Source organism: Notechis scutatus, chromosome 1 (genome assembly GCF_049901735.1).
Source record: "Notechis scutatus isolate UNSWTSFEM ecotype Mainland chromosome 1, rNotScu1.2, whole genome shotgun sequence".
NCBI lineage: Eukaryota > Metazoa > Chordata > Lepidosauria > Squamata > Elapidae > Notechis > Notechis scutatus.
The window spans coordinates 250,547,209-250,574,247 of record NC_142009.1 but is presented as its reverse complement, the minus strand read 5'-3'; the positions used below and the strand labels follow the sequence as shown (position 1 = coordinate 250,574,247).

Here is a 27,039-nt window from a genome sequence, read left to right as displayed (position 1 = left end):
ATCAAATATGACATGTTTCTTTGGAAAAGAAATTCTTTGCCAAGAAAACTGCAGGGACTTGTCCGGGCAATCCCCAAAAATTGAACGGAAGGGTTATGTGTATAGCACTGTACAAAAGTATGTTAAATATGTTAAATTTAACACTCTTTTGCACTGCACAAAAAGGTGTTAAATATCTTATTTACATACATCTGAGATATGGTGGCACAGTGATTAGAATACAGTATTGGAGGTTAATTCTGCTGACTGCCAACTGCCAGTAGTTCAGCAGTTTGAATCTCACAGGTTCAAGCTTTCCATCCTTCTGAGGCGGGTAAAATGAGGACGCAGATTGTTGGAGGCAATATGCTGATTCTGTAAATCACTTAGAGCTGTAAAACACTGTGAAGTGGTATATAAGTCTAAGTGCTAATGCTAGTGCTATAACATGTTCTATGTTTTTTCTGTAACACGGGCCATGTGCAGCAGCATCAGTGGTGGGAGGTCACATCCACCATCTTTTGACCTTTCTATTGTGGTTGCACTGACTGCACTACAAGTAGTGGCAAGAGCCAAAACAAAAATTAAATCTACATCTAGGTTGCATTTGATTGTAATGAAAATTAAGTAGAATAAATACATTCCCTTCACATATATTTCACCATTTCCTTCTTTAAATTTTTAAGTTTTTAATTGATAACTTTTAAATGTTTCATCCAAAACTTTCTGGAGTTATATGAAATTCTGAGGCCATAAATTATATATACCACTGTTATAATTTTTTAAATAAAATTAAATGTTACCATATTTTCAAGACTCATCATGGCATACAATATAATAAAATATATTCTATTATATAGCAAATATTGAAAGTACAAAATCAGCAAAAACAATAATTATAAAAACACAATGTCTCATCAAATCTTATGCTCCAGTAAGAGCATTCTGGTGATAGTATATTCTACTCTAAGCCTTAAGCCAAAAAAAAAAAAAAGTGAAGGTAGCTATTTCATCCTAGGCACTAAGCAAAAGATTATTTATAGCATCAGATACAGAAAAACAGTAGGAACTTTTTAGGGATTACTGTTTATAGCAAATGAGTTGGCAGACAAATCTTGATAACCTGCAACAAATTATTGGAGCTGATTACTTTAACAGGATTCCCAATTGTTAGATTATATGTCAACCTGTGTTTGAATGCTTTAAACTCACCAGGGATAAAACAAAATGCATTTCATACCTACCTGTTTTAGGTTATTTATCTCAGACTCTTGTGTTGTATTAATTGCTGACAAGTTTTTGTTGATCTGAATTGCTTCCACAACTTACATAAAGGGTGGGATAGGAAATAAAAAAATAACATTAAAATATAATCTTCATTGTGTTACATCACATATTCTACAAAGTGAGCTCATTTTAGAAAATGTGTTTGTGAACTTTTTTTCTGACAAGAAAGTTAAAATCTCTTTTGAAAAGTTAGAAGCAGTCTCCTTTATTATCATTATTAAGTTATATTTATTAAATTGTGTCCAGAATGTATTAAATATTTACCATTTTTCTCTAATTTCCCATGAGCAACTTTTATTAATTCAAATTGATTCATTATAACTGCATGGCATTTTTCAAATTCATTCAGTCTTTTCTGATAATCTTCCTTTGATGAATTGTACAATTGCATCTTGTGCTCCTGCAAAAACAAAGAACATTCTTTGAAATATTGTATGATGTAATATCCATAAAACAATAATTCTAAATACAGTTATTCTAATGTTAGCCTCATTTAAAAGTAGGCTTTCTTTCAAGCTTTTATTTCTTTCAAGCTTTTCAAGTTTTATTACAACTTTATTACTTTCAAGCTTTTACCTGCAATAAAGCAGAGTCATTGGGAGTCAGGCTGTATAGAAATTAATAATAATAAATATATATATGGAGCACCACTTGAATACAATTGGCGCTGACAAAATCACTAACACCAATTGCAAAAGGCAATGATACTTGGAACAGCTTACTTTCTGTAATGATACTTTTACTACCATCAAACAACAACATATACCTATGCCTGTCTTTGTGGATTAAAATGCCATTTATTTCTGGAATTAGGTTGTATTAGTATACTGGAATTAATTATTCAAAATAGATATGGTCAAAACAATCTCAAAAATATTTCCTTGCATATATTGTTCTATTATTTCCCTGGTTGTCAGCTATTCATGCTTATCTTTTATTCGTGTGCTTAAAATAGCAGTTCCTGCCCTAGGCACAACAAAATGAGGATTAAGCATGTCTGGAATGTTGCATCTACTTGCATGTGCTCTAGAATATTCTCTGCAAGTGAAAAATAATACAAATTAAGTTTGTATTTATTAGTTGTATTTAGTTCACTTTGGATTTTTAAATGCATTACCCTGTGAAACAAACTTGATGCTTATTACTAAATTTATATTTTTTCTCTTTTACATTTACATTTTCATTTAATTAAATTTACATGTATTAATTTACACAACCAGACCATTCCTGCAGCAAGATCAATTGCAATCGATTTTATAACTAAGAAGTTTTCTGCCTCTTTTTACTTCTGATTGAAATTGGATAAAATGTTCAGGTTGTCAACTCATAAATTTATGAGATTTTTCCTGCCATAGTTGAGAAGAATAAATTCAGATTTTTTCATGGTCAGTAATAATTTTTTGGGAATTTCAACAAAAGTGGACTAATCTCTCTATACTTTAATAGGCAACTGCAACAAAAAAAATTATATATACCATAGTTAGAAAAATTGGGGGAATCCAGAAATATAAGGTCTAATATAAAATTTCTCGTGTTTATAAAAATCTTCACAAATGAAATTAGTTATTTTGCTCTCCTTGTACCAGTTTTAGAATTTATTTTGTTGTTGTTACTATTTTTTTCTGTCTTTTCCTTTTCTTTGTCTTTTTTTAATGCACATAATACCTACACCTATGCCCCCTAGGCAAAAACAAGCAAACAAAACAATCTGGAAAAATATTTCAGGGCCTAAGCATGATATATGAAAACATTTAAGGCTGTAGTTTTTGGCTCAATTGCACCAAAATTAGCTAACTTATTAATGTAGTGTAAAGAGTCATTGTCATAGTCATTTAAAAAAAAAAACAAATCCCAAAACCTTATACTACACATTCCCAGGTTACAAAAATGCTAGGAACACATTTATCACTGCTAATAGGAAAGAAAATTAGCAAAAAAAATTGAACTCTATGAAAAGTGTTGTGATATATTAATATAATATCCTTCATGTAAAGCTCTGTTATTTGTTACAACTGAGTACAAACATTCACACTTGGCCATTGAAATAGATTAAGAAATCCTTCCTTTTATGTGCATCACTAGTAATAAATAGGAAAAAAACAAAAATAGGGACAGTGCTCACGGGAAAAATGAACAATACAGGATCAGACATGAATTTCAATCTATGGTCCTTTTCCTTCATTATCTCTTGATGCAGTTTTATTCTTATCAGAAAAGCAAAAAACCAGACTTGATCAGTAAGGGAGTTGCTACCATACTTCAAAGGCTAGCTTTATGCTTTATTGAACATCTGGTTGTATCAGAATGGTGTCCTGCCAACAGGTTTGCTTCCCATAGGTATTCAAATAGCATGGTGAAAATTCTTTTCATCATTAAAGTATGATTTCAAACCATCACTAGCTAAAGCACTTGTATGATTCTGAATATATTTTGTAAATATCAGATATTATCATCTTTACTCTAAAATATGAAGAAATTATCAAATAAGTTCCAAATCTACTTTATATCAGATACATAAAAGTAAAAGTGAAATAAAGTGTCATTTGTAAAATTAAGAATTAAAGAATTAATTAAGAATTAAAATGTACAATGGTCATATCTTTGTGTGTTATGAGTGTGGGTAGTAGAACACAAGTTAAATAAAGAATCTAACTTAAAAGTGAAATAGGGTAAACACATTTTACATTGCCTTTGATCTTTAACTTGTAGCCTTATCTCTCAGGTCAAAGGACATATTATTCAATTTCACCATATTTTGTGTAAAACCACTGTAGCGTTGAAGATGACTTTCTGCACAAATGTCATGGTACTTAAGGCTAAACTGGACTCTAGTTTTGAGCTTCTTAATTAAAATAACAGTTTATAATAGTCTGACAATATTATCTTTGTTCTTTCCAGTTGAGCAGCAGCAGAATTTTCACAGCTTTTAGTCAATCAAGCTTAGCAGTGTTTGAAAAGCTCTCTTTAAATTCAAACATGGTTCAGAGTGGACTGTTCAGGACTCTTATTTTTCTATATAATAGTGGAAGAAGAAGAACACTACAGCATTTTATGTTCCCTACAGTATTTTATATTTCAAAATTCAAATAAAATGCAGGTCTCGTATGCATATTTTAATTATAAATACTGCCTTCCAAATAGAAAAAAAGATTCATCATGACACATGTCACTTTAATTCATGTAGATTTAATTCATGTAGATTTAATTCATGTAGCTAATAAAAATAGATTATTTTACAAAGAAAGGTGGCAAATGAGAATGCACAAGTGAGAATTTCACAAGCACAAAAAGACCAAATACTGCTTGGATAAATAATTTTAGAAATATTAGCATTCAATAAAAAGCTGCTTGAGTTACCTAATGTCAGTGATGTATGTACAACCTAAATGTTGCAAGAGTTCTTAATTAGAATTACTTCACATAAAATACAAAATGTTTGACATACAGTTCAGCTTTTTCTTTCATGACCAGAGGAAGAGTTTTGTTTCCAAAATAACATCTATCCATGAGCACAATGATCTCATATGAATAGAATTTTCATTCATTGAACAAGAGATTAATATTCTATTTTTTTCCTTATAGCACTTACCATTTCATTAAGCTTCTTTTGCAATGTGTATTTTGAAATCTGTTACAATAAAAACAGTTTTATCAATATTTTAGCATAATTACTTATCTTAATGCATTTAATATCAGTTAACAATTATTTGTCATTATACTATTTTAAAGAAATGATTACAAATTTAATATTTTAAGGGGAATTTTAGTATCAAGGTCTATCAGTTTACAAACTATTATCCACAACCAAGCCTTCTCTTTTGTGATTAAAAGACAAACTCACGACAAAGAAATTTCAGAAGTTTAAAAAGCGAGATGGGCAACAAACATATTTAATGAATAAATAAGTTTTCTCACCTTTCATATTTATGCATATCAATGAAGTAAAAATAACAATTTATAATGTTTTTTAAAATGTCAGTCATGAAAATTTCATTCAAAAATCTTATGATTTTCTATGCATTAACTTTCTTGATTGGAAAAAAGATCTGCTTGGATATTTTCAGTTGTATAACACTGAAATGCTAGATTAATTTGTGGCACTGCAGATACTACTACCCTCAAACTTCTGTCAGTCGCAGCCAGCATGGCAACACCACCGATTATAATATTTGTACTCTAACTACATCTGGGTATTCAGAAAAGTTTTTACCAATCCCTTACTAAGTCTCCTGAGCAAATTCAGCAGCCATAAGGTAAGAGAACAATGTTTGGCTAAACAACGGTGAATAATGAATAGGAATGAGTAGACAATTTTTGACTTGCAGAATTTTCAAAACAAGTCTCTCCAGGACCAGAATTATGACTAGTCTTATTAACTTAAGTATCCATAAACAATCTGATATAAAGAAAAAGCAATTCTAAACTTGGAATCATAGAAAAATAAATAGATAGGATAGGATAGGGCAGCGCTGCGCAGAGCAGGACAGGGTAGGATATAAGACAAACTTTGATTACCAACTTTTCACATTTTTGCATTAAAAATGGCAGACCATTAGTGCTATCAATCCTATATTGTGATCAGCAGCTGCTATATAAGCAGACATTTTACAAACTGATATTTCCACAAACAATATGTTCAAAGAAAGCTAAAGCTAAACCCATTCACCTGAATAAATGTCAGTTGTGTCAATAAAATAATAATTAATCTACATTTCAGATATTTTTAATTTTTAAATTGAAAAATAAGATTTCTCTAGTTCATGTGCTTAGAAATGAAGAACAAATAGTGCAAGAAGGGAACAACCATGCATTGGAGCAGCAGCTCCTTCCCTTGCTAGTTAAGTGGGATTTAGTTAATATCTATGTTTTAACAGGGAAGATAAGGTGCAGGTTCTCAATAGCTTTTGTAAAAGCATCTGCTTATAATTGCTGCTATCAGAATTGCATAAGAGTTCTATTCTGAATAAAAGAAGCCTGATAATTTACCTGATCAGCTAAGAAAAGAAGTTATTCTGTATATTTTCTGATAACCAGATATGTTCTATATAATAGGATATGTGAACTACTTTAGTGTAACTGAGCTGGCTGAAATAAAATTAGAAGTATTTCACTACAAAACCTTTGCTATAATCAGTATAAATAAGATTCTACCATTAGAAGACTTTTTCCCCAAGTTTATCTTAGTTAAGAAAAGCAAGGGAGCATTTATTACTTTAAAACTATGTAACATGCTCACCCAACCATGAAGTACACTATATATCACTTCTGCTGTGTCATGAATTGAGCAAGGCATAACAAATCCTTTCAGCCTTTTGCACAGAAGGTCAACAATGTGAAGGAATTTGCTTTTACAATAATCTCAGGATTAACTGGATTATTAAATAAACAAAGAATGACATCAAAATAACCAAGCTATTTATAAAGTTAATGGGAAAAGAGTAATCAGTACAGAATTAATGGCAGATAACATTTTTCCCATTGTGGCAGAGTAAAAAGAAAGGTAAATAAATAATGCTTAAAGGATAAGTTTTTAGTAAAATGTTCTATTTTCATGTCAAGGTGTGGCTTAAAATTTGCGTACAAATATTTAATAGTGAGAAGTTACTCTGGTTTCATATAGTTCCAAAAGATGTTTCAGAATTCCTTTTTACTTCTTTTGCTTGACAGATTTTGTTTTTCTTAAACTTAAAACAGAAGAAGCATATCCAGGTAATAATTTCTATAAAGTAGGCACTTTAATCTAGATTTAATTATCCTAGCATGAACATTTTGGGAGTTTTAAAAAGTCTCTCTGTGAAGTTTTATTCTTGTTGGCAAGAAAAAAAAATATTTACTTCAGGATTAAATTCCATATACAACTGGATTTATACTGCAATTCACACATTGTAATAATCATTTTATGTCTACTTCAAAAATAAAAAGAGCAAGATAAGATGTCCACATAAGATGACTTCTGAAATACTATATACAGAACTGCAATGGAACAGTTCTCATTTCACCAAGAAGATTGAAACATCATAAAAAAGTAAGTCTTTCTTGTGGTGGTGGTTGTTAGGAATCAGCAATTTCCTTTATATTCTCAGCATCATTTCTTATTGGTCCAGAATATTATTTGAATGAATGGGGAACTAGTACTTAAAATGGAAATGTTGCAGACTTGTCCACCCTAGTATTGTTTCTTAAAGGTTGCTAAAGTTATATCTGTTCTCACTGCCTTGTTAAGAAACAGCCTTTCATTTGAAAAGCTATCTCTAAGCTACGAGTTCTCAAAATTTGAAGACTGCCATCTCTCTAAATATTACATGAATTTGTGAGCTCCATCTCATGAATAAAACACACGAATTCACTGTAATAAAGGTAGGGAATGAAATAAATATAATGTTTCCTAAAGCTTCCATCATGTTTTTATTTAACTTTACTTTTATCAGTAACAATAAAGTAGCTGTATTTAGCTTTTCTCATACTATCCAAGAAGTTTGATTAGCTTCTTTTTCACAATAATCTGTATTCTAAGAATACAGAAGAAGCAATTTAGTTAGAGTGCGCTGAAGGTTCTCTTTCCCATAGTAGACTCCTAAAAGTAACTCCATATTTTAATTTGACCAAATCAGTACCAGTAGATCTCAGAGGAATATGATCTGGGTCTATGAGAAGAATCTATGCTTGATTTTATCCGGCTTGAAAAGATTCTACAACATCTGTCACATCAATCAGGTTTATGATTCAGCTGAAAGCAGTTCATACACAATCAGACTTACATGATTGCTTCTGATCACAACCAAAAGAAATACTTTATAAATTGAAGGCATTGACTTTGTCCATTCAGAATCAGTTGATATGCTTTGGTATTTAGAGATTCTTGAAGATGTTCTGCTCTCAGAGCTTCAGATTGGGAATCTTTCCATCACAGAAAACACCTTGCTTCTATGAAGATGATTAGAAATCTCAACTTGTACTTCTGGCTTTCCCAAATATGAATCAAGTACTTTAATTTACACTATGTATATTTTGTCTTCAATTTACTGTTGAACAGATTTGTATTCATTCTCAAATGTAAAAAATAATGAAAAGACAAAAAATAGAAAGACCTTACTGATGCACTGAAGTTAACTGAGGCTTCTTTAGATACATGGTTCTTAATGTCCAGGTAGAACTACTTCGAGATCCTACATACCGTATATCCTGTACCACTCTGTGGCATATGAGCTTGACATGACTGTTATTCTGCTGGTGTGAGTCAGCATACTTGGTGAATAAAAGGGGAAAGCAATAAATAGTAAACAAACAAAAAAACCCAACTGTCTTGTTTCTGTGTCCATTCCTACCAGTATAGATCAAAATATATTTACAGTTCAAAAGAAACCCATCATATTGTAATATATTGAGACAACAATGTATAGGAAATCATGTGCTATGTATCATACATGACAGAAGAAGTTGTGTGCCTGATTCTGACCCAGTCATGTGTATCAGCCTTTCTTTCTTTGAGAATAGAATTATGTTATGTTCAAAATTTATCAGAACACATGACAAAGATATATCACAAAACATCATCCTTTCCAACCTGATGGTGGAGAATAGATGGGATCCTATGACTCTTCAAAGAAATGACAGAAAATAAAATTTTAAGAGTTGGCTTTTTTTTTAACTTAACCCATTAAAACACTGTCTTGAATAGCATTAACTTAGTGATAAGTTTATTGTTCTTGAAAGAAATAGTGATTCTGTATCTCCCGATGTGAAGAAAATAAAATATCTGATATTAGAAATCAGAAGAATGTCTTGCTTTTCTATGCTGACAGAAAAATTACAGCCATAATAAGCCATGATTACATTTTCAAAACCTACAAAATATATGTTAATGCATGTACTGTTACATATTTCTGCATTTATTATATGTATTTGTGTAAATTGTACTGTTTTTGGGAGGACCATCCTGTTACTGTCTCTCATTCTAATCAGTCGTACACATTTGTTGCAGTTTATAGAAGTTGACTATAGCAAAAGCTGCCGAGATCAAAGATTCCATGAAAGTTATGACATAGTACATTATGTTGTGACTGATAGTGGAAAGAGGATTTCTTATTTTCTCTTTGAGTAGGTATGTTGTTTTCCTCAGCCCTTTGCAGAACAAATCTTTTCAATCTAACACAGGAAACAGATAAATAAAAACTAAATCTACTAATCAGATGACTGGGAAAAGAGTAGGGATTCCGTTATATTATTTTTCATTTAACCGGCAAAATTAGATTGTTCATTACACCCATCATGAATGGTCTGCACTGTTGTACCCTATACAGGTCCTAAATAAACACATCTTGAATTCAATGTTAGTGTACCTGTAAGTTTTTAAATGTTTCTTTCAGTCCTTCCACTTCTCTTTCTTTTGATTCCACAGCAAGCAGGTGTTTTCCCTTCAAAGAAATATTTCTTATGTCATTCACTTCTTAAATAAGTCTTCTAAAATGTATTTATCATTATGGATAAATAATAATAGACTAATATATATGTGCACATTTATTTTGTGAGCACACATACTTGAGAAAGACTAACTCCCAAGGGATCCAGTGAGGGATAACTAATAAAACATATATAAGGACATCATGATGCAAACTCTGTAACTTACATACTACCATACAAATATGTAAAGACAGAAATTATATTGTGATGTCACAAATGTCACTTTTCCATCATTGTAGCCAGCTATAGGTGCCTATGTTTCTCTGTGTTGAATACCGTTACTGAATGGGATTTCCTGTTGTGCTGATTTAAAGGATGGAAATATATTTATTGCAAAGATATTGAGAATGATACTTACTGAAGAATATATATCTCTTTATATTTTTCTACAGTAACCTATTGTCTCTATTTGAAATTGTTATAAAATGATCCTCAAATTCTGTCTTGATACACAAGGAAAATATTACTCCAATTCTATATTTTTTTTTGCAAAAAACTGGTATTTTTACTTTTCATATATGGCCCATTAAGTTTAAACAGCACAACATGCAGTCAGCTTCTGAATTATATTCACATATTCTATTATTTTATAGTAACCTGCCAATTGCAAAAGTCAGCTTTATCACTAATTACATATAAACTTCATTAATCCAAACATTGTATAATTATTTCTTTAGACCATATTTTGACTGAAATCTAGAACGGCGTATTTATTAGTATCAATGTATTTATTTATTTAATTTATTTTTTTTTGCTTCCCACCTTACCAATAAATGTTTACTGTATGTATTATACTATGTTAAGAATCCATTGCAGATTACAATGTAGAATATTTTTTTAAAAAAGACCCTAAATCAGGGATGGGATTCAAATATCCCAGCAACTGATTCACTGCCCGGTTGCTGGGTGAGCGGGGCCATGGAGGGTGGGGCCTACCAGAACTTCCTGTTTCTGGCTTCCAGTGGGCCTGCAGAGCCCAGGGGAGGCTGTTTTCACTCTCCCAAGGGTCCAGAGGCCTCCCCCGGGCCTCTGGGAGGGCAAAAACAGTCTCCCCGGCCTCTGGAGGCCTACCGGAAGCCAGAAACAGGACTGTTTTGGAACTTCCAGTTTTTTCAGGAAGGCCATTTTTCACCCTCCCAAACATCCAGAGGCCTCCCCTGGGCCTCTGAGAAGGTAAAAACAATCTCCCCCAGCCTCTGGAGGCCCTCCAGAAATTAGAAACAGATCCATTTCTGGACTTCCAGTAGACCCGTTTCTCCCCTCCCAGAGCCTCTGCGCGGACCCTGCACTAACCTTCATTGAAAATGGGCTATGTGGAGACTCCTGGGATGGGAGGGGTGGGAGGGGCAGGGGCAGCCAGTCAGTTGAAATACTGATTCGGCAAACCAGCTGTAACTTTAACATCCGGTTCACACGAATCAGTCTGAACCAGTAGAATCCCACCCCTGCCCTAAACTATAAATAACACAAAATCATTTTTAAAAAGATTATAATAGTACCCCAGATTAATTGAAGTATTTCATGTACTCTTAGGACTATAGCTGATGTTTCCTTCTGAAAGCATTCACAAGAACATTTGGGAAGCTATGTTGAAAGGCCATCAACATTCTTAATGGGACTTATCAGTTATTGTACATTGCTATTGGAAATTAAGAAATGAACACCTGTCAGGACCTTCCACACAAAGCACTTAAATACTCAACCGCTAACTGAACATTAATTGAACAAGTAAATTATACAAGTGTTCATATTACCTTTTCTTCTTCCATAGCAATCATTTTTGCTTGAAACTTGTATCAAGAAAAATAAATAAATAAACAGTACGTTTAAACAATATTCAACATTTTAGCCAAATCAGGTCATTTTTATTTTTATCTAAATTAAATTAAGTTATTTTTATTTAATTAATATAAAATATAATTACATAAGCCTCCAGAAAAATGTATAAATTTGTACTGCAAAAAGAATCTGCTTTCCCAAATGGGAACAGACTCTTCACTGAAAACTCTACAGTAAAAAAAATCAATAACTGTATCAGATATGAATAAATCTCAAAATGTTATTATTCCAAAATTGGTTATCTATGGAAGTATGCAAAACTTTTCTACTTATATAAAATTATATATGTTTATTAATTACTTTTATATCCTACATTTTACAATAGTTTAGTTTATTTTATTGTCATTGAACCTTGTACAACGAAATCAAACACCATCTTCAGTGTACATCATGACCATGAAAATGAAAATAAACACAAACACACATCCTTCACCCTTCACACATTGAACCGGAAACCCCTGACACCACACCAACACTGCACTATCCAGCAGAATTCAAAAGAGCTACTGCCCTGGGATAGAAACTGTTTTTCAGCTTATTTGTCCTTGTTTTTATTATTCTGTACCATCTGCCAGATGGTAATAGTTAAAAAAAAGGGTTCCCCAGGATGAGATGGATCTTTGAGAATGTTTTGAACTTTCTTAAGGCAGCGGGAGCTATACAGCTCTTCCAAAAAGGGGAGAGGGCAACCAATGATCTTCTGGGCAATGATGTTAACCCTCTGGAGTGCTTTCCTATCTGCCACTGTGCAATTGGCAAACCATACAGAGGTGCAGTATGTTAAAATGCTCTCTATGGTGCAGCGGTAGAAGGTCACCAGCAGTTTTTCATTCAGTTGTTGTTTTCTGAGAAGTCTCAGGTAGTATAATCTCTGCTGGGCCCTTTTGACCAGGGCTGCAATGTGGGCACCCCAGGTTAGGTCCTTTTTTAGGGTAACACCCAGAAACTTAAAACTGGCCACTTGCTCCACTCGGTCTCCATTGATAAGCAAGGGCTGGATGTCTGGTCTGTTCCTTCTATAATCCACTATAAGCTCCTTGGTTTTATTGGTGTTGAGGACCAAGTTGTTTCCACACCACGAAAGCAACCAGTCCACCTCATCTTGGTAGGCAGACTCATCTCCCCCGGAGATAAGTCCCACCACTGTTGTATCATTAGGAATCAATATCAATAGGAACTCAGAAGAGTGTACATAATACTTCCTCTTCCTATGTGGGCTTCTATGGCTGAGGGTAAATTGGGACCTCCATCTCCTCACAAGTCCAACAGTTTACTGCAACTGGTTTTCAAGGAAATTGAATAGAAAGAGTGACAGGAAATAGTTTTGCATTTTAACAAAACAAATTTCCAACTACAATTAATGATTTTATCAGATTATTATCAGACGTATTTGGAACAACAGTTGAAGTTGAAGAAGACAAATTTCATCACACAGCTCTGGATAATTACTATTTAGTTTCAAACCTACAGTCCTTAGACAAGGTGTTGGAATCTGAGGTAATCTTTTAATTCCAAGTAATGTTGGATACTCTTATCTATTTAGATACATTCTGATCAAAATTTAGGCTTGGTTATGAGAGGGATATGATCCTGATTGACCTGTTGTACGACTTATATTGGGGAACAAATGGGAAAAGTATGCCCTATATCAGGGATCCCCAACCTTTTCGGCGCCGCGCCCGGTTCCGACATCAGCTGGGCGCCGCGGCCGGTGCCGGCGTCAACTGGGCGCCGCCATCTTTTGAAAAGGCGCTTCCGTGGCGTCACGGGCGCTGTTCGTCATAAAAGATGGCGGCATAGCGCTTCTGGTGAGCTTTTTCGGTAGAAATGGCTTTCTACCGGAAAAGCTCACAGCTGGCGCCGCCATCTTTTATGACGAAACAGCGCTTCCGGTGAACTTTCTACCCGGAAGCGCTTTTTACCAAAAAGATGGCGGCGCCAGCAACCAGCGCCCGGTAAGGGTTGTTCAGACCAGTGCCGGTCCGCGGACCGGTGGTTGGGGACCCCTGCCCTATATGCTCTTCTGGGTCTCTTAATAACTTTTGAAACTATTGAACATGAAATCAGCTACAAGATACTTCAACCTTCTAATCTGAGCCGCGCACATACAGGCATATCCTTCCCAATTTATTAGTCTTTAGGATTGATACTATGAGCATCTATTGTACCACATTGCCATTAACCTATGAAATACCATTCCCTACTCTTTTCAACATATTTATTTATTTGTAAAATTTATTGGCTGCACATTACCTTATATACATAAAGTTGACTTGGGCTGAAATATTATTAGTATAAAGCATAATTCTTGAGTTGTTACTGAAGGGTTTCTTTGCTATGGATGAGAGCATACAAGTTGACACTTAATTTATATAAAACAAGCCACTCCAGACAGAAGCTGACATTTGATCTTGCAAACACTACCTTTTTGCTCTCCTTCCAACTGAGTTCAATATAACTCATTCCCAGGAAAGTGTGGATTGTAGCCAAAATCTTGTGAATTCATATGGCAATATTACTTTCCACATAAAGCTAAAATTAATCTGTTCAGAAATATAATAATTATTGCTGAGGAAAAAAGTATCTTACTTGTTTTTTTAAAGTTGTAATGGCTTCTGCATGCTGCTTCTTTAATGCTTCTTTCTCATGCTGAACAGCTTCCTATTTGTTGACAATAATTTAAAATCTAATATATGAAGCTGACCTTTAAGCACAATTTTTTAGTCTCATCACTTATGATATTTATTTATTTAGAGAATTTATATGGCTGCCCACTCATTTTCAGTTATTCTAAGCAGCTTACAAAAAATAAAAAAATCCAATACAAAAAAGAATAAAAATATTAACCCCTACCCTATCATTATCACTATATCACTAATACATTGATGTTTAATTTTCATACAATTTAATCTTAATTGATGATGATTCAAAAAAATCAATAAATAATGGCTTAAGTAAGCTATACAAAATAAAGAAATAACGATTACTTTCTAATCAAGATACAAAGTGACAGGTTTATTTGTATGGCAAAACAGGTATATATTTTCTATAAATTAGTATGAAAGAGAAGCAACAATATAATAGGATAATCTTCAAATAAGTATGAAACACTTTGTATTTTTTTCTTTCAGTTCCTACATATGATTTGCTTCGCAACATAATTAGATTATTCAAAGCAATTGCAATCTTGAGTTGGACTATATTCAGAATTTTTCTGGATTAGATGAAAGTTTTAAAAAAGGCATTGGAATAGTTTCTTCAGATTTAGTTTTGCCAGATTCTAAAAGCACAGTTTTAAACACATATAACAGCTTCAGGATTCAGTTGATTATTATATCCACTAAATTTAACCCTAACACTAAGTATTTAGTGGAAGTATATTAAAAAGTAAGATATCACTTTTTTCCTTATCACTTCAGTGATAATATCAAAAATTATGACAAAGTCACCAACCTTCTGCCATACAAGGTCCTGTTTTTCAGCAACATGTCTGCTAATTTGTTTCTCGTAAAGATTTTCTGAATCCTAATTTCAACATTAAAACAAAATCATTGTTGTGATATATTCCTGATAAGCTTTATTATGAAAATATTTACAAAACATTAAATAACCTGACTGAAATTGATTTAGCAATTTATGCTAAAATTATTTCTTTATGTCAATGCATTTTCTTATTCTATCATCCTAAAAAATTTTAAAGTTATATATGCAAATGAAAATACATTTCAGGCCACAGTGAAATTTTTTGAAATGTTAGCTGGGATCAACAGCTTCCCTCCAGCGTAACATCTGCAAATGAACTTATGGAAACTTGTTCACCTAATCTTTCTAGGACATGGAATGGAGGGAGATTACTAATCCATGAAGTTCTTTTTACAACCTGCATGCATTTTCACAGTATTTCTTTATTCAGAACAATCTTAGAAGGACAAAAGGGATAATATATATGAAATTTATACATCAAGCTCTTTCCACAGCAAGACAAAAGGTATAGTTCATGTGAGATTTATATATTCAGCCTCTTTCATAGTCTGAAAGGAAAGTTTTGTTTTGCTACTGTTACATCTTCAGTGGTGGAAGGGCAGCTTTATTTTTAATTCATTGTAGATTGAAAATGTTTTAAAGCTCATTTGAAATAACATCCTTGCAAAAGTTAACCCTCAATATTACAAATAAGTGATCTTTTTAAAGAAAAGTCTGTGGGTTTTCAATATCTATTCCTCTTCAGGCTGCCTCTTTGCTTTGCCCATAGATGAACTCCTAAACAAGGCTGCTTCTCATGGATCTGATAAATCTACCCATGAATCCTGAAATGGTCACATTTTTTATCTGCTGACAAGCATTCCCACCAATGCTGACAAGCATTCCCCCACCAAGAACCCAGGAAGCTGGCCTGGCATTGTCTCTTTAAAAAAGTATTTCTTTTTTAATATCTTATTTGAAATGTTCAAAGAAAGATTAAAAACAAACAGAAACTATTATAAGAGTCTTTCCCAGATCTAGGTTTTATGTGCTATAACAAAAATGAAGGAATCTGCATTGTGACTACTAGTCTAATAATTCATGTACTGTCTGACAGGTGACATGTCCTGCTGTATTTCCCTCAAATATCTAAAATGCTGCATACACACATGAAACTTACAGTTACAGAGATGCTTTGGGACATTTTAAATATTTGAAGAACTGCAGGAATGGTTTTTGGTGTATGTAGTCTCCTCATGAACAGAAGATGGAAGGCAGAAAAACTTTGTCAATTTCTCCCACAATCTCTTTGGAGAAACTGATGAATCATCAAACCAACATTTTACTTAAAGGACTTGTAACTCAAGCCTGGATGAGAGATGGAATGTAGCCAAGGATCAACTTGAAATAATGTATAGCTTCTAATGCCTGATGTATATTTAAATTCCAGGAGAAAAAATATTCAGTTTAAGCTCCAGTTTAAGCAAATAAAACTGGTGCAGTGGTTTCAATTACATTGCATCTCAGCCAGTAATAAACATCGTTTAATCTCAGCCAGAACTCCAACACTGTTAATTCACAAAAATACAAAACGTCCAAAGCTCCTTCCAAGCTGGCCTAAGAATTCCAGAAATTCCACAAAATTTCTTGCAGTGTTGCCTTATCTGCAGGTGTTTCGACCTTTCTCTCTAGCTTAAAGTAAAGATTTTTTCTGGAATTTAAATATGCATAAGGCATTAGAAGCTATAAATTATTTCAAGTTGATCTTTTCCACAGAACCATAAATCAGTACAGTAAATTAAATGTGTATCCTTAAACTGTTAATGATATTTGAATAGAAATTGACAAGCACTATTTTTTTACAATTATGTATATATTTGAATTAAACTTATTTCAGTAAAAAAAAATGGAAACTTGGAACTTTAAAATAGCAAATAATAGGGAAGTAAATATTGTCTTATTTGAGGGAGGAAATTCAGTAATTACATAAAAGATATATCAAAAAGTTAAATAAAAAAAACACTAATCTTGAAGTAAAAGTGAAAGTCTTCTTTAAAATCACCAGTTTTATTTGTTTGCCTGCTTTCTTGTTTTTATTATAAATACAAGACTTTGAATTTCTTTTGCCTTGCAACAAACAGTTCTGTTGCTCTTTAACAGGAAAACTTTCTTCTGTTTAGGAGAAAATGTATATCATTTTAAGAAGATAACAAGCAATATAAAACCTTTACAAGTGTTGCTGTTTTATTAGCTGCCTTAGGACTACAAGGATTTAAGTGTTTTTTACAAAAACACCACCATAACAATAAAAGAGGAGTCATTTGATGGTTTATTTACTCTCTATAACCTTTAGAAAGTGTCAGGCCTTTTGTAAAATGCTTGCTTCAGGCTGTAGTTTTACAAGAAAGACAGTGTATTGTCCAAACCCCCCTGATTGTTTGACCCTGAACAGATTTAGGAATACCGTACAGCTGGCTCATATCCAAGCAGCCCAAACTAGGTACTTTTTCTATCTTTTTCAAAATCATAATCCACCTCCTACAAAATTGCCACATCTATTTCTTTTTGTTACCTAACCAAACAGTTTCCAGACTTATAGATTCATGGTCTGTTTAGGATGCCCTACATAAAGTAGTTCTTCAAGTAACACTTGTCCAAATTTAGTGAAAATTTCAAAGTTTAACATCCACTATGGTATTTCTTAAGAGGAAAAAAAGAGGCTCCTTCTTTGGTCCATGTATACCAACAGGATAAAAAAGAAGCAAAATATTAAACAAACAATGTGGTCAGTGACAAACACAGCTAGTGAATCTGATTTTCTACCCATGTTACTTATTTTTGATGTTTTATTGGCATCAGAAAATATCCGTGTTAGCACATGCTTTTTGTGTATTTTTGCCGTACCCTAGGGAGTAAATCCTCAAGTGGTAATACTTCTGGTAATACTTTACTAGGGGTCTACCAGTCTTCCTGTCCTCTCTGATTTTTTTAAAGATTATTTTAATTAGGAGAAAGAATGGCAAGACAACACGTCACAATGCAAAGCACGAACCTCGTGCACAATGTGTATTTCCAACAATACTTTTCAGTCCCGCATAAACCAAAGGTTAGAAAATGAAAGGATGAGCAAATCAGTTATTTTATTTACCCAGACAGTTGTCATTTAGATTACATTGTCTCTCTGATGTTCTAAACTGAGCATTATCTTGGTGTCACTAACGTTAAGCCTATCATACACTTCTAGTAAAGTATAATAAATATTATTATAATTCACAAATGAAGGCAAATATACATGTCCCAGGATAATATTGCAATATTGAATCTGGGCCAGTCATTGGGACTACAGGTTTAATCTCCCAAGTTTTCAGACTGGTACTGGAGTCCTTCCTCAGGGAACTTCTCCCTAGCAGAATGGGTGCTTTGGGCTATTCTGTGTGCAGTATTTATGTGGAGCCTGATTGGGTATGGCTGCTTATTGGTTGATTGGGGTGTTGATGGCCAGCTATTAAATCAGTGACTGTTGTTTCCTGGGCTACCAAGTCTTTGGCTCCTAAGTACTTGATAAGCTGATGGAAAATCAACTCTCCTGTTGACTGACAAGGGGTTCGTTTTCCAGATTTCAATCATTTTCCTGTCTATCTTTGTACCTGCTCGGCCAATAATTTTAGTAGCTAAAAGTTGAATATGTCCTTGTTCATTGCAATGTGAGGCTACCAATGAGTTTGGGTCTCCTCATCTGACCACTCGCTTGTGTTCTTGCAATCTGGCGATTAGATTCATATTTACCATTTAAATATTGTCTTTTTATGGATTTGATTTTCCATAAGATTATTACAGTACACAATGGTTCTATAATTGGGAAACTGACCTTCAGAAATATTTTGTGTACAAGGAGGCCTGATAATTAAAATAGTCAGTTGGAATGTAAATGGCCTAGGAGCTGGATTGGATGTTGGATATCAATTTGTAACTGGGAATGGTTATTAAATTAGACAGTTGTTAAATGATGCCTACCTATCATTCAAACAATATTAGATGGTATTCAAATATTTTTCTTAAAAGGGTTTTAAGGGTTTTATTAGAAGCACACGGTATATTTTCACTAAAAAGCCTTGAGTAATATTAGCCTACAAATACAGAATAGAATAGAATAGAATAGAATAGAATAGAATAGAATAGAATAGAATAGAATAGAACAGGCGTTGGTAGAAGTTACCCTGAACGCCCTTTCTATCTATGCTGCGAGAGAGCCCAGGATGGGTTGACTCCTTCCTATGACATCATTTAACTGAGTCTGTACTAAGATATAAAAGCCAGCCGCCGGGAGAGACCCCACCTTTTGCGAAGATACTTGACAGACTGAAAGGTGTCTCTGAAAGCACAAAATGAATACAGAAATATGTATTACCCTCTCCGGACGAATCAAGAGAGGGCTGGGCTCTCTCACAGCATAGATAGAAAGGGCATTCAGGGTAACTTCTACCAACGCCCATTCTCCTCCATGCTGCATCGAGAGCCCAGGGTGGGACATACTAAAGCTTGCATGTCCACAGGCGGGTCCTCGTCCGGCTCATCACACCGATTGTTAAACCACACATTGAAGCACCTGTCTGCCAAAGGCTGCAGTTGCTGAGGCAAAGGCATCCAGATGGTAGTGTCTGATGAAAGGAGACGGGGAAGTCCACGTGGCCGCATGACAGATCTTCTCCAAGGGTGCCTGGGTCGCCCAGGCAGCAGAAGTGGTCGCGCTTCTGGTAGAGTGCGCCGTCAGACCTCGAGGGACCAGAAGGGCCGCAGCTTTGTAGGCCTGCTCAATGCAAGATCTGACTCACCTGCTAATAGTAGGAGAAGAGGCCTTGTGCCCCAAGTGAGAAGGAAAAAGGAAACAAACATGGCTTCCAATTTCCTGAAGGAGGAAGTGCGCTTAATGTATATTCTAAGAGCCCTTTGTATGTCTAGCGTGTGCCACTGCCGCTCTAAGTCATGGTGCGGGAGGGGGCAGAAGCCAGGAAACACAATGTCCTGGGACCTGTGAAACCAGGTGTTAACCTTTGGAATAAATGAGGGGTCCAGATGGAGAACAACCCTATCATCATGAAAGGAACAAAGGTCCTGTCTGATGGAAAGAGCAGTGAGCTCAGATACCCGCCTAGCTGAAGTGATGGAAACGAGGAACACTACCTTCAGTCAGGAAACGGAGAGACACTGTTCTCAGGGGTTCAAAAGGGGGCTTCGTAAGGGCATTAAGGACCACATGAAGATCCCAGGAAGGATACCTGTGAACCACCGGTGGGTGCAGGTTGGAAGCCCCTTTCAAAAACCTCCTGACTGAAGGGTGATAGGATAAGGAAGGAAGCGAACCACATGAAAGAACCAAGGAGAGGGCCTCAACCTGCCTGCGTAAGGTGTTGGGGGCCAAACCTTTCTCCAGATCATGCTGAAGTAATCTAAGAACCTCTGCCAACTCGGCTGAAGCAGGAGAGAGACCCTCCCTAAGGCACCATCGGGAAAGGGCCTTCCAGGTGGCATCATAGATGTGCTTTGTAGAAGGTTTGCGAGATGCCAGGATAGTGAGGATGACCCTTTCTGGAAGATCAGCCTCCTCTAGCCGCTGCCACTCAAGTGCCACACAGTCAGCTTGAGCCACTGGGGCTCTGGATGGAGCAGAATCCCCTGATGAAGGGAGATTAGATGGGCTGGGATCCTCCAAGGAGAAGCCACAATAGGTTGACCAGGTCCACAAACCAGGGCCTCCTTGGCCAATAGGGAGCCAGGAGGAGGAGCTCCACTTGTTCCTCCAACATCTTCCGAATTACTGCCGGAATGATGGGAAGCGGGGGAAAGGCATAGAGGAGACCTTTGGGCTATCTGCACCGAAGAGCATTGGGCCCCTCCATTCCCTGGCAAGGAAACCTGGTGAAGAATCTGGTGACCTGGGCGTTTTGAGGAGTGGAGAAGAGATCCACCTCCGGCATACTGAATCTTAGGGAAAGGTCCCTGAATAGAGACGGAGGAATGGTCCATTCTGCCTGGTCGACTAGGCTCCTGCTGAGCCAGTCGGCCTGGGAGTTGTCGACCCCGGAGATGTGGTCCACCGAGATCGACAACAGGTCGATGGTTATGGGCAGGTGTTTCTCTGCCCATAACCCCAACTGTAGAGCCACTCCCAAGAGGGCTCTGGACCTTGTCCCCCCTTGCCGGTTGACATGAGCCATTGCGGCCATGTTGTCCGAAGGACTAGAACGTGAGAGCCGTTCACTGAGTGCCTGAAATGCTTGAGAGCTAGAAAAATGGCTCTGAGCTTTAGCCAATTTATGGGAAGGGTCAAACGCCCTGAGCTATCCGGCCCTGCATAAGGGAACCCCAACCCAGGAGGCTGGCATCGGTGGTTATCACTAGCCTGTCTGGGACCCTGAACAGAAGTCCCTTCCAGATTAACGGGTAACGCCACCAATTTAGAGATCTTCGTATTTGTGGTGGGAGCGGGACCTTGATGTATGAGTGGTTGGTTCCTGCTCATTGGTAGGGAAGCAGGAACCATTGGAGTGGATGGAATGAAAAAATCTGTGGCTCTGGAGATATGACAGGGTAATTTCCAGATCCCGATGGGCTGCATGGATGGAGGAGGACAGAATCGAAATGTCGTCCAAGTACCACTGGATCCTCACTGGAACAGAATGCAGAGATGCCATCAATGCTGCCAGAACCTTCGTGAAGACCCTTGAAGCCAATGAGAGGCCGAAGGGAAGTGCTCGATACTGGTAATGGGTATTCTGATAACAGAAACGGAGAAACTGGCGATGATGAGGCCAAATGGGGATGTGGAGGAGAGCCTCCGTGAGATCAATGGAAGAAAGGAGACCGCCCTCCCGAACACTCTCTTAAAATAGAATGCAGAGTCTGCATTTTAAATTGCCTGTATTTTACAAATTGGTTGAGAAATTTTAGATTAAGGATGGCTCGCCACCCCCACCCCCCCTGACTCTTTGGTAATGATGAAAAGGCGAGAGTAAAGCCCACGTCCCTGTTGAGAGGGGGGAACAGGTTGAATAGCTCTGATTTCAAGAAGGTGTTGAATGACCTGATTCATGAGGGCTTGCCTTGACATGAACCCTCCCGAGAGACAGGACAGATCAAAAAATGTTCTGGGGGTGGCGTTAGGAAGACCAATTGTAACCCTGACCTAATAGTGCTGAGCACCCAGGCGTCCATCATTGACTCCTCCCATTTGGAGGCAAAGAAGGCTAGGTGACCTCCAATGGGTGGGGAGAACAAGGGATTACTTAGAGTGATGGAAGGAACATCCCCCTCCGCCCCGAAAGGGCCATTTACCAGTAGAAGGTTGTTGCCTGCCAGATGCTGCCACACGTTGGTCTTGGTGTTGGGAGTACAGCCTCTGAGAGCAGGGGAAGCGAGATGAGGTCTCCGCTCAAAAGGCAGGAGGGTGGTAAGGAGCTGGGCGATAATCGGCTTTCTTCCAGAGGAAGAGAGAATTTTACGTTTATCTCTGGTTTCGATGAGATAAGGTCCCAGAGCATCGCCAAAAAGCTTATCGCCTGAGAATGGAACTGAAGCCAGCTTCCATTTTCAGCGTGACTCCACCTGCCAATTTCTGAGCCATAACAGTCATCTTGCTGCTACTGAAGATGCCATGGCCTTGGATGCAAATTTTGGCGGAATTGAGAGTGGCATCTGCAGTGAATTCTGCCGCTGCAATAATCCTATTAAGGTCTTGGTGAGACCAAAGGTCAGAAGCAGGCAATCTATTCTGGAGTTGGCGCAGCCACCGTGTGGATGCCCTCGTGAAAAAAAGGGTGCTGCTGTTGAAGCCCGAACAGCCCATGCAGCAGCCTGGGGATTGTGCTGGAGGGCCTGTTCGGAACGTTTATCATCCGGTTTCAGGATATCTTCTGGCTCCGTGGGAGTGCCAGAAAATGAGAATGAGGCCAGAACTGGAATGTCAACAGAAGGCACTGCCAGGGCATTGTCCAGGGCTGCACTGACGTAGAAATGCTTATACAGAGAAGATGGGCAAGGACCTGCCGAAGGGGAAGCGCACTGTTCCTTGACCATGTTCAGGAACAAAGTGGGAGAAGGCAAAACCTCTGCATGCACTACAGGCTTGGAGAAGAGTGAATCCCCTTGGCTAGAGGGATTTCCTTGTGGCTCAGGAGCCACTTCCTCCGGTGACAGCTTGACAGTGACCAAGGCCTTACTGAGCAATGGCCTGAAGAGAGAAGGATTGAAGACCAATGCAGAGGATGTCTGCTCTGGGCGAGAATCCTCTTCCTCTGAAAGATTTTGGTCAAAAGTCTCGCCCTCTTCACGCTCTGAATGAGAGGGGTAACTGTGTTCAGATGGTTAAGCCCTTCCTTCCTCATCAACCTCCTCCCATTCTGATAGAGAAGAATGGACCCTGAGGTCCTGAGGCCTGTGTAAATCAGGGTGATGAGGCAAAGAACTTATAGATTGAGAAGGGAGAAGGGCCTGAACCCTTTCCAGAGGTCGAAGAATTTGCTTGAAGCCTTCAGCCAATCCCTGCCTAATGGCCAATGAGACAACATCTTGGATATCCCCTGGTCTATGCTCAAAGGTAGAGGCAGAAGGCCGAAGGCCTGCTGCTGTGGGAGTGAAGGTGGCTTCAGGCCTAGATTGAGAAGAGGTTCGAGCCTGGAGAGAGGGGGAGGAGCATAGGGTCCAGAAGCCTGTTGCAAATAAGGCCCAGATCTGCTGAGATTCTGAGGATCAGATTGTACTGCAGAAGCCTAGGAGACCAGGATGGAGGATGGAAAGGCTCATAGATAACTTCTCCTCCCCTGGGAGGGCTTGGCTGGGGCCCACGGGTATCACCTGAAACATGCTGTAGTTGCACTCCCTTCTGTTGAATAGTTCTGTTGAATTGCCTCTCTAGGGTTGCATGTCTGCGCTTTTCTGCCCTCAACTCAGCCTGAGTTGCCTTCTTAGGGGCTAGAGCCTTAGCTCTGATTTTAGCAGCCACCTCCCTCTGGACTGATTGGGTGCATTACCTACGTCTTTTTCTCTTATTGGGCTTAAGAGACTGTTCCACTGGGGGGGAAACTGCCTTATCTTGCTCCATTTGTAGAATAAAGGCTCTTGCGATAGAAAGAAACTGTTTAGAAATTTTTTGTATTAAGCCCCTGAGGGTATAAATTGGCCCCCGGGCTTACAAAATGGCCGCTCACCTTGTGGTGGAAGGCTTCAATCCAAGATGCCCACTGACTAGGGGAAACAGGCACCAAGATAGAAGAATCGCTTCTTAGGCTATAAAGAGCCCCGAGCGAAGTCAGCAAAGGAAAGGGCAGCCTTCGGCCGCACGATTAGCTAGATTGGTTTGCCAATCGCTTTTTATGATCGCTCAAACCGCAGGCATGGGGGAGGTCTACAGACGCTGCCCAACTTGCCTGAACAGCGCTCTGGCAATGCTGCTCCCAACGTTGCAGGAGAGAGAGCCCTGCTCTCCTGGAAAAACAGCTGTCCTGATCCCTGGGAGCTGCTTGAAGCGAGGAAAAAAGATCGCTGAAGATCGCTGGTGATTGCTATCTAACAGAACGCTTTCAGAGACACAGCTACTGACTGAAAGGAGCTGAGTCAAAAGCTGGGGTCTCTCCCGGGGGCTGGCTTTTATATCTTAGTACAGACTCAGCTAAATTACGTCATAGGAAGGAGTCAACCCATCCTGGGCTCTCGATGCAGCATGGAGGAGAATAGAATAGAATAGAATAGAATAGAATAGAATAGAATAGAATAGAATAGAATAGCATTCTTTATTGGCCAAGTGTGATTGGACACACAAGGAATTTGTCTCTAGTGCAAATGCTCTCAGTGTACATAAAAGAAAAGATACATTTGTCAAGAGTCAAGAATCATCAGGTACAACACTTAAAAATAGTCATAGGGCAATCAAATCATACTAGGAAATGGTCAATAAAAATCGTAAGGATACAAGCGACAAAGTTACAATCATATAGTCACAAGTGGGAGGGGATGGGTGATAAGGATTGATGAGAAAATTAACAGTAATAGTAGTGCAGACTTTGTAAATAGTTGGACAGTGTTGAAGAAATTATTTGTTTAGCAGAGTGATGGCTTTTGGGAAAAACCTGTCCTTGTGTCTAGTTGTTCTGGTGTGCAGTGCTCTATAACGTCGTTTTGAGGATAGGAGTTGAAACAGTTTATGTCCAGGATGTGAGGAGTCTGTAAATATTTTCACAGCCCTCTTATGAATGTTTTGTATGTTAAAATGGTAACATTTATATATGTGTGCAGGAAATGAATCATATGCAGTTCATTTCTATTTTTTTATGTAGAAACAAGGGAAAATCAGCAATGTGGTAGAGGAAATGCAGATTGATTTAGTGAAGCTTTACTGTGATATCATTTTGAATCAAACTGCATAAATGACTTAATTCCAGATTTCAACCAGTTTCTTTCCTGAGACAGATTCTGTAAGTTATTCAGTGGCTCCACAAGGATATTAGCAATTTTTGAAGGCAACCATATATGTCAATAGTTTTTCTTGTCTATGAAAATTAACAAATCCATGTTGAGGTCAAGGCTGACTGATGAACAATAGCAAGTAAATTGAGATTGGTTTCAACTCAAGACATTAAACCAAATAATAATTTAATGAAAGACTGCCAAATAAGAAGCCAGAATGATAGTGAAAAAATTGTTATCCTTTTTTAAATATACTTTAATATGTAAAGATTATAATTTACAAGAATAAAAACTAACTGAAAATACAAGGTACAAAAAGAAAAAAGAAAGAAAAATAGAAAAGGAAAAAATAAGAATATAGTAAAGAAAAGGAAACATATAAAGAGAAACTACTTCTCCCTTCATCCCAACAAGTCTAAACTATTTTAGTAACTTATCACCTCTAAAATAAAAGAAATACTATTTTCTTGTCATAGCCCATCTCTTATCTATAAACAATTCCATAAGACCTCATCATTTATGTCCTGAGGTCTGCAAAAGTCCCTTAATGATTATCAAATATAATAACATTATCTATTTTAACACTGATCAAATAAAGTAACTTTATATTCCTTCTTTTTTACTTTTAACAATCTTGATCTTTAGTCCTTTCTAATAATGTTCTAGATTTTTATTTTTATTTTATTTTTCTTTATCCCTTCTCACAAAATTCAACACTTCAACAAATTCTCTTTGGTAAATCCAATATAATATTTCTAAAAAGCACCTTTGGGACAACCATGACCTGGATGACTGAGAATCTTCATAGACAGTTAAGTCATTAACTTTTATTTAAAACTTCTTTCACTAAGGAATGAAGGAAACTCACCTGGAAATATAAAACATGCTGACCCAAAAGTTCCTAATAGCTGAAAAGCAATTAATGAGCAATTTTTTTGAAAATGATTAGCAAAGAAATATGTGAATTTAAAAACACTGAAAATGATTTGAGCAAAACAGCTATTCCCTCATCTCCCAGAGCCCTAAAAACCAATGCCTTGCAGTCTCCTCATGGAGAACAACTATCTGGAGCACTTTGAGTGATCTTAAGTTCTCTCCTATTCAGAGAGGAGTTACAAAATATTTCAATGCCTTTTCTGTGTTCTTCATATTCAGGAGTAAACAGCTACTGCAATAGGAATTTTAATTTTAAATTGTTATAAGTGCCACATGGAAGCTAGTCATTTTATCTAATACAGTATCTAACTGAATAAATTTACATTTAACAACATACCTTAATACTGTTCATTTCCCTTATTATTGACTCATTTCAGATTTCTGTTTCTATATATGAAAAAGCTATAGTATAGTAGCCTCCTGGCTGTGGAATGGAACAACTTGCCGCAGCCGACTGACTGTGGCCAACTTGCTGCAGGACAATTTAACAATTCAATTATTTAAAATAAATAAAAATTAGTTTCATTTTTTATCATTCACATTTCATTCTGTCCCTTTTGCATTCTTTCTTTCATGATTTTATTCTACCATTTCTTTAATATTAGTGTAACTCTTGTC

At 36.8% G+C, this 27,039-nt stretch overlaps 1 protein-coding gene across 1 annotated transcript in view; it reads right to left on the bottom strand.

Moving 5' to 3' along the window:
- CCDC73 (coiled-coil domain containing 73) overlaps positions 1-27,039 on the bottom strand; it is a 43,828-nt gene that overhangs the window by 16,275 nt on the left and 514 nt on the right. Inside the window, exons 2-8 of the mRNA XM_026664653.2 lie at positions 15,019-15,090; positions 14,155-14,226; positions 11,481-11,516; positions 9,606-9,680; positions 4,856-4,894; positions 1,531-1,666; positions 1,224-1,303 (exon numbers count right to left, since the gene is read on the bottom strand). Of these exons, the coding sequence (XP_026520438.2) occupies positions 1,224-1,303; positions 1,531-1,666; positions 4,856-4,894; positions 9,606-9,680; positions 11,481-11,516; positions 14,155-14,226; positions 15,019-15,090 (510 nt within the window). The remainder of the gene's footprint in view (positions 1-1,223; positions 1,304-1,530; positions 1,667-4,855; positions 4,895-9,605; positions 9,681-11,480; positions 11,517-14,154; positions 14,227-15,018; positions 15,091-27,039) is intronic.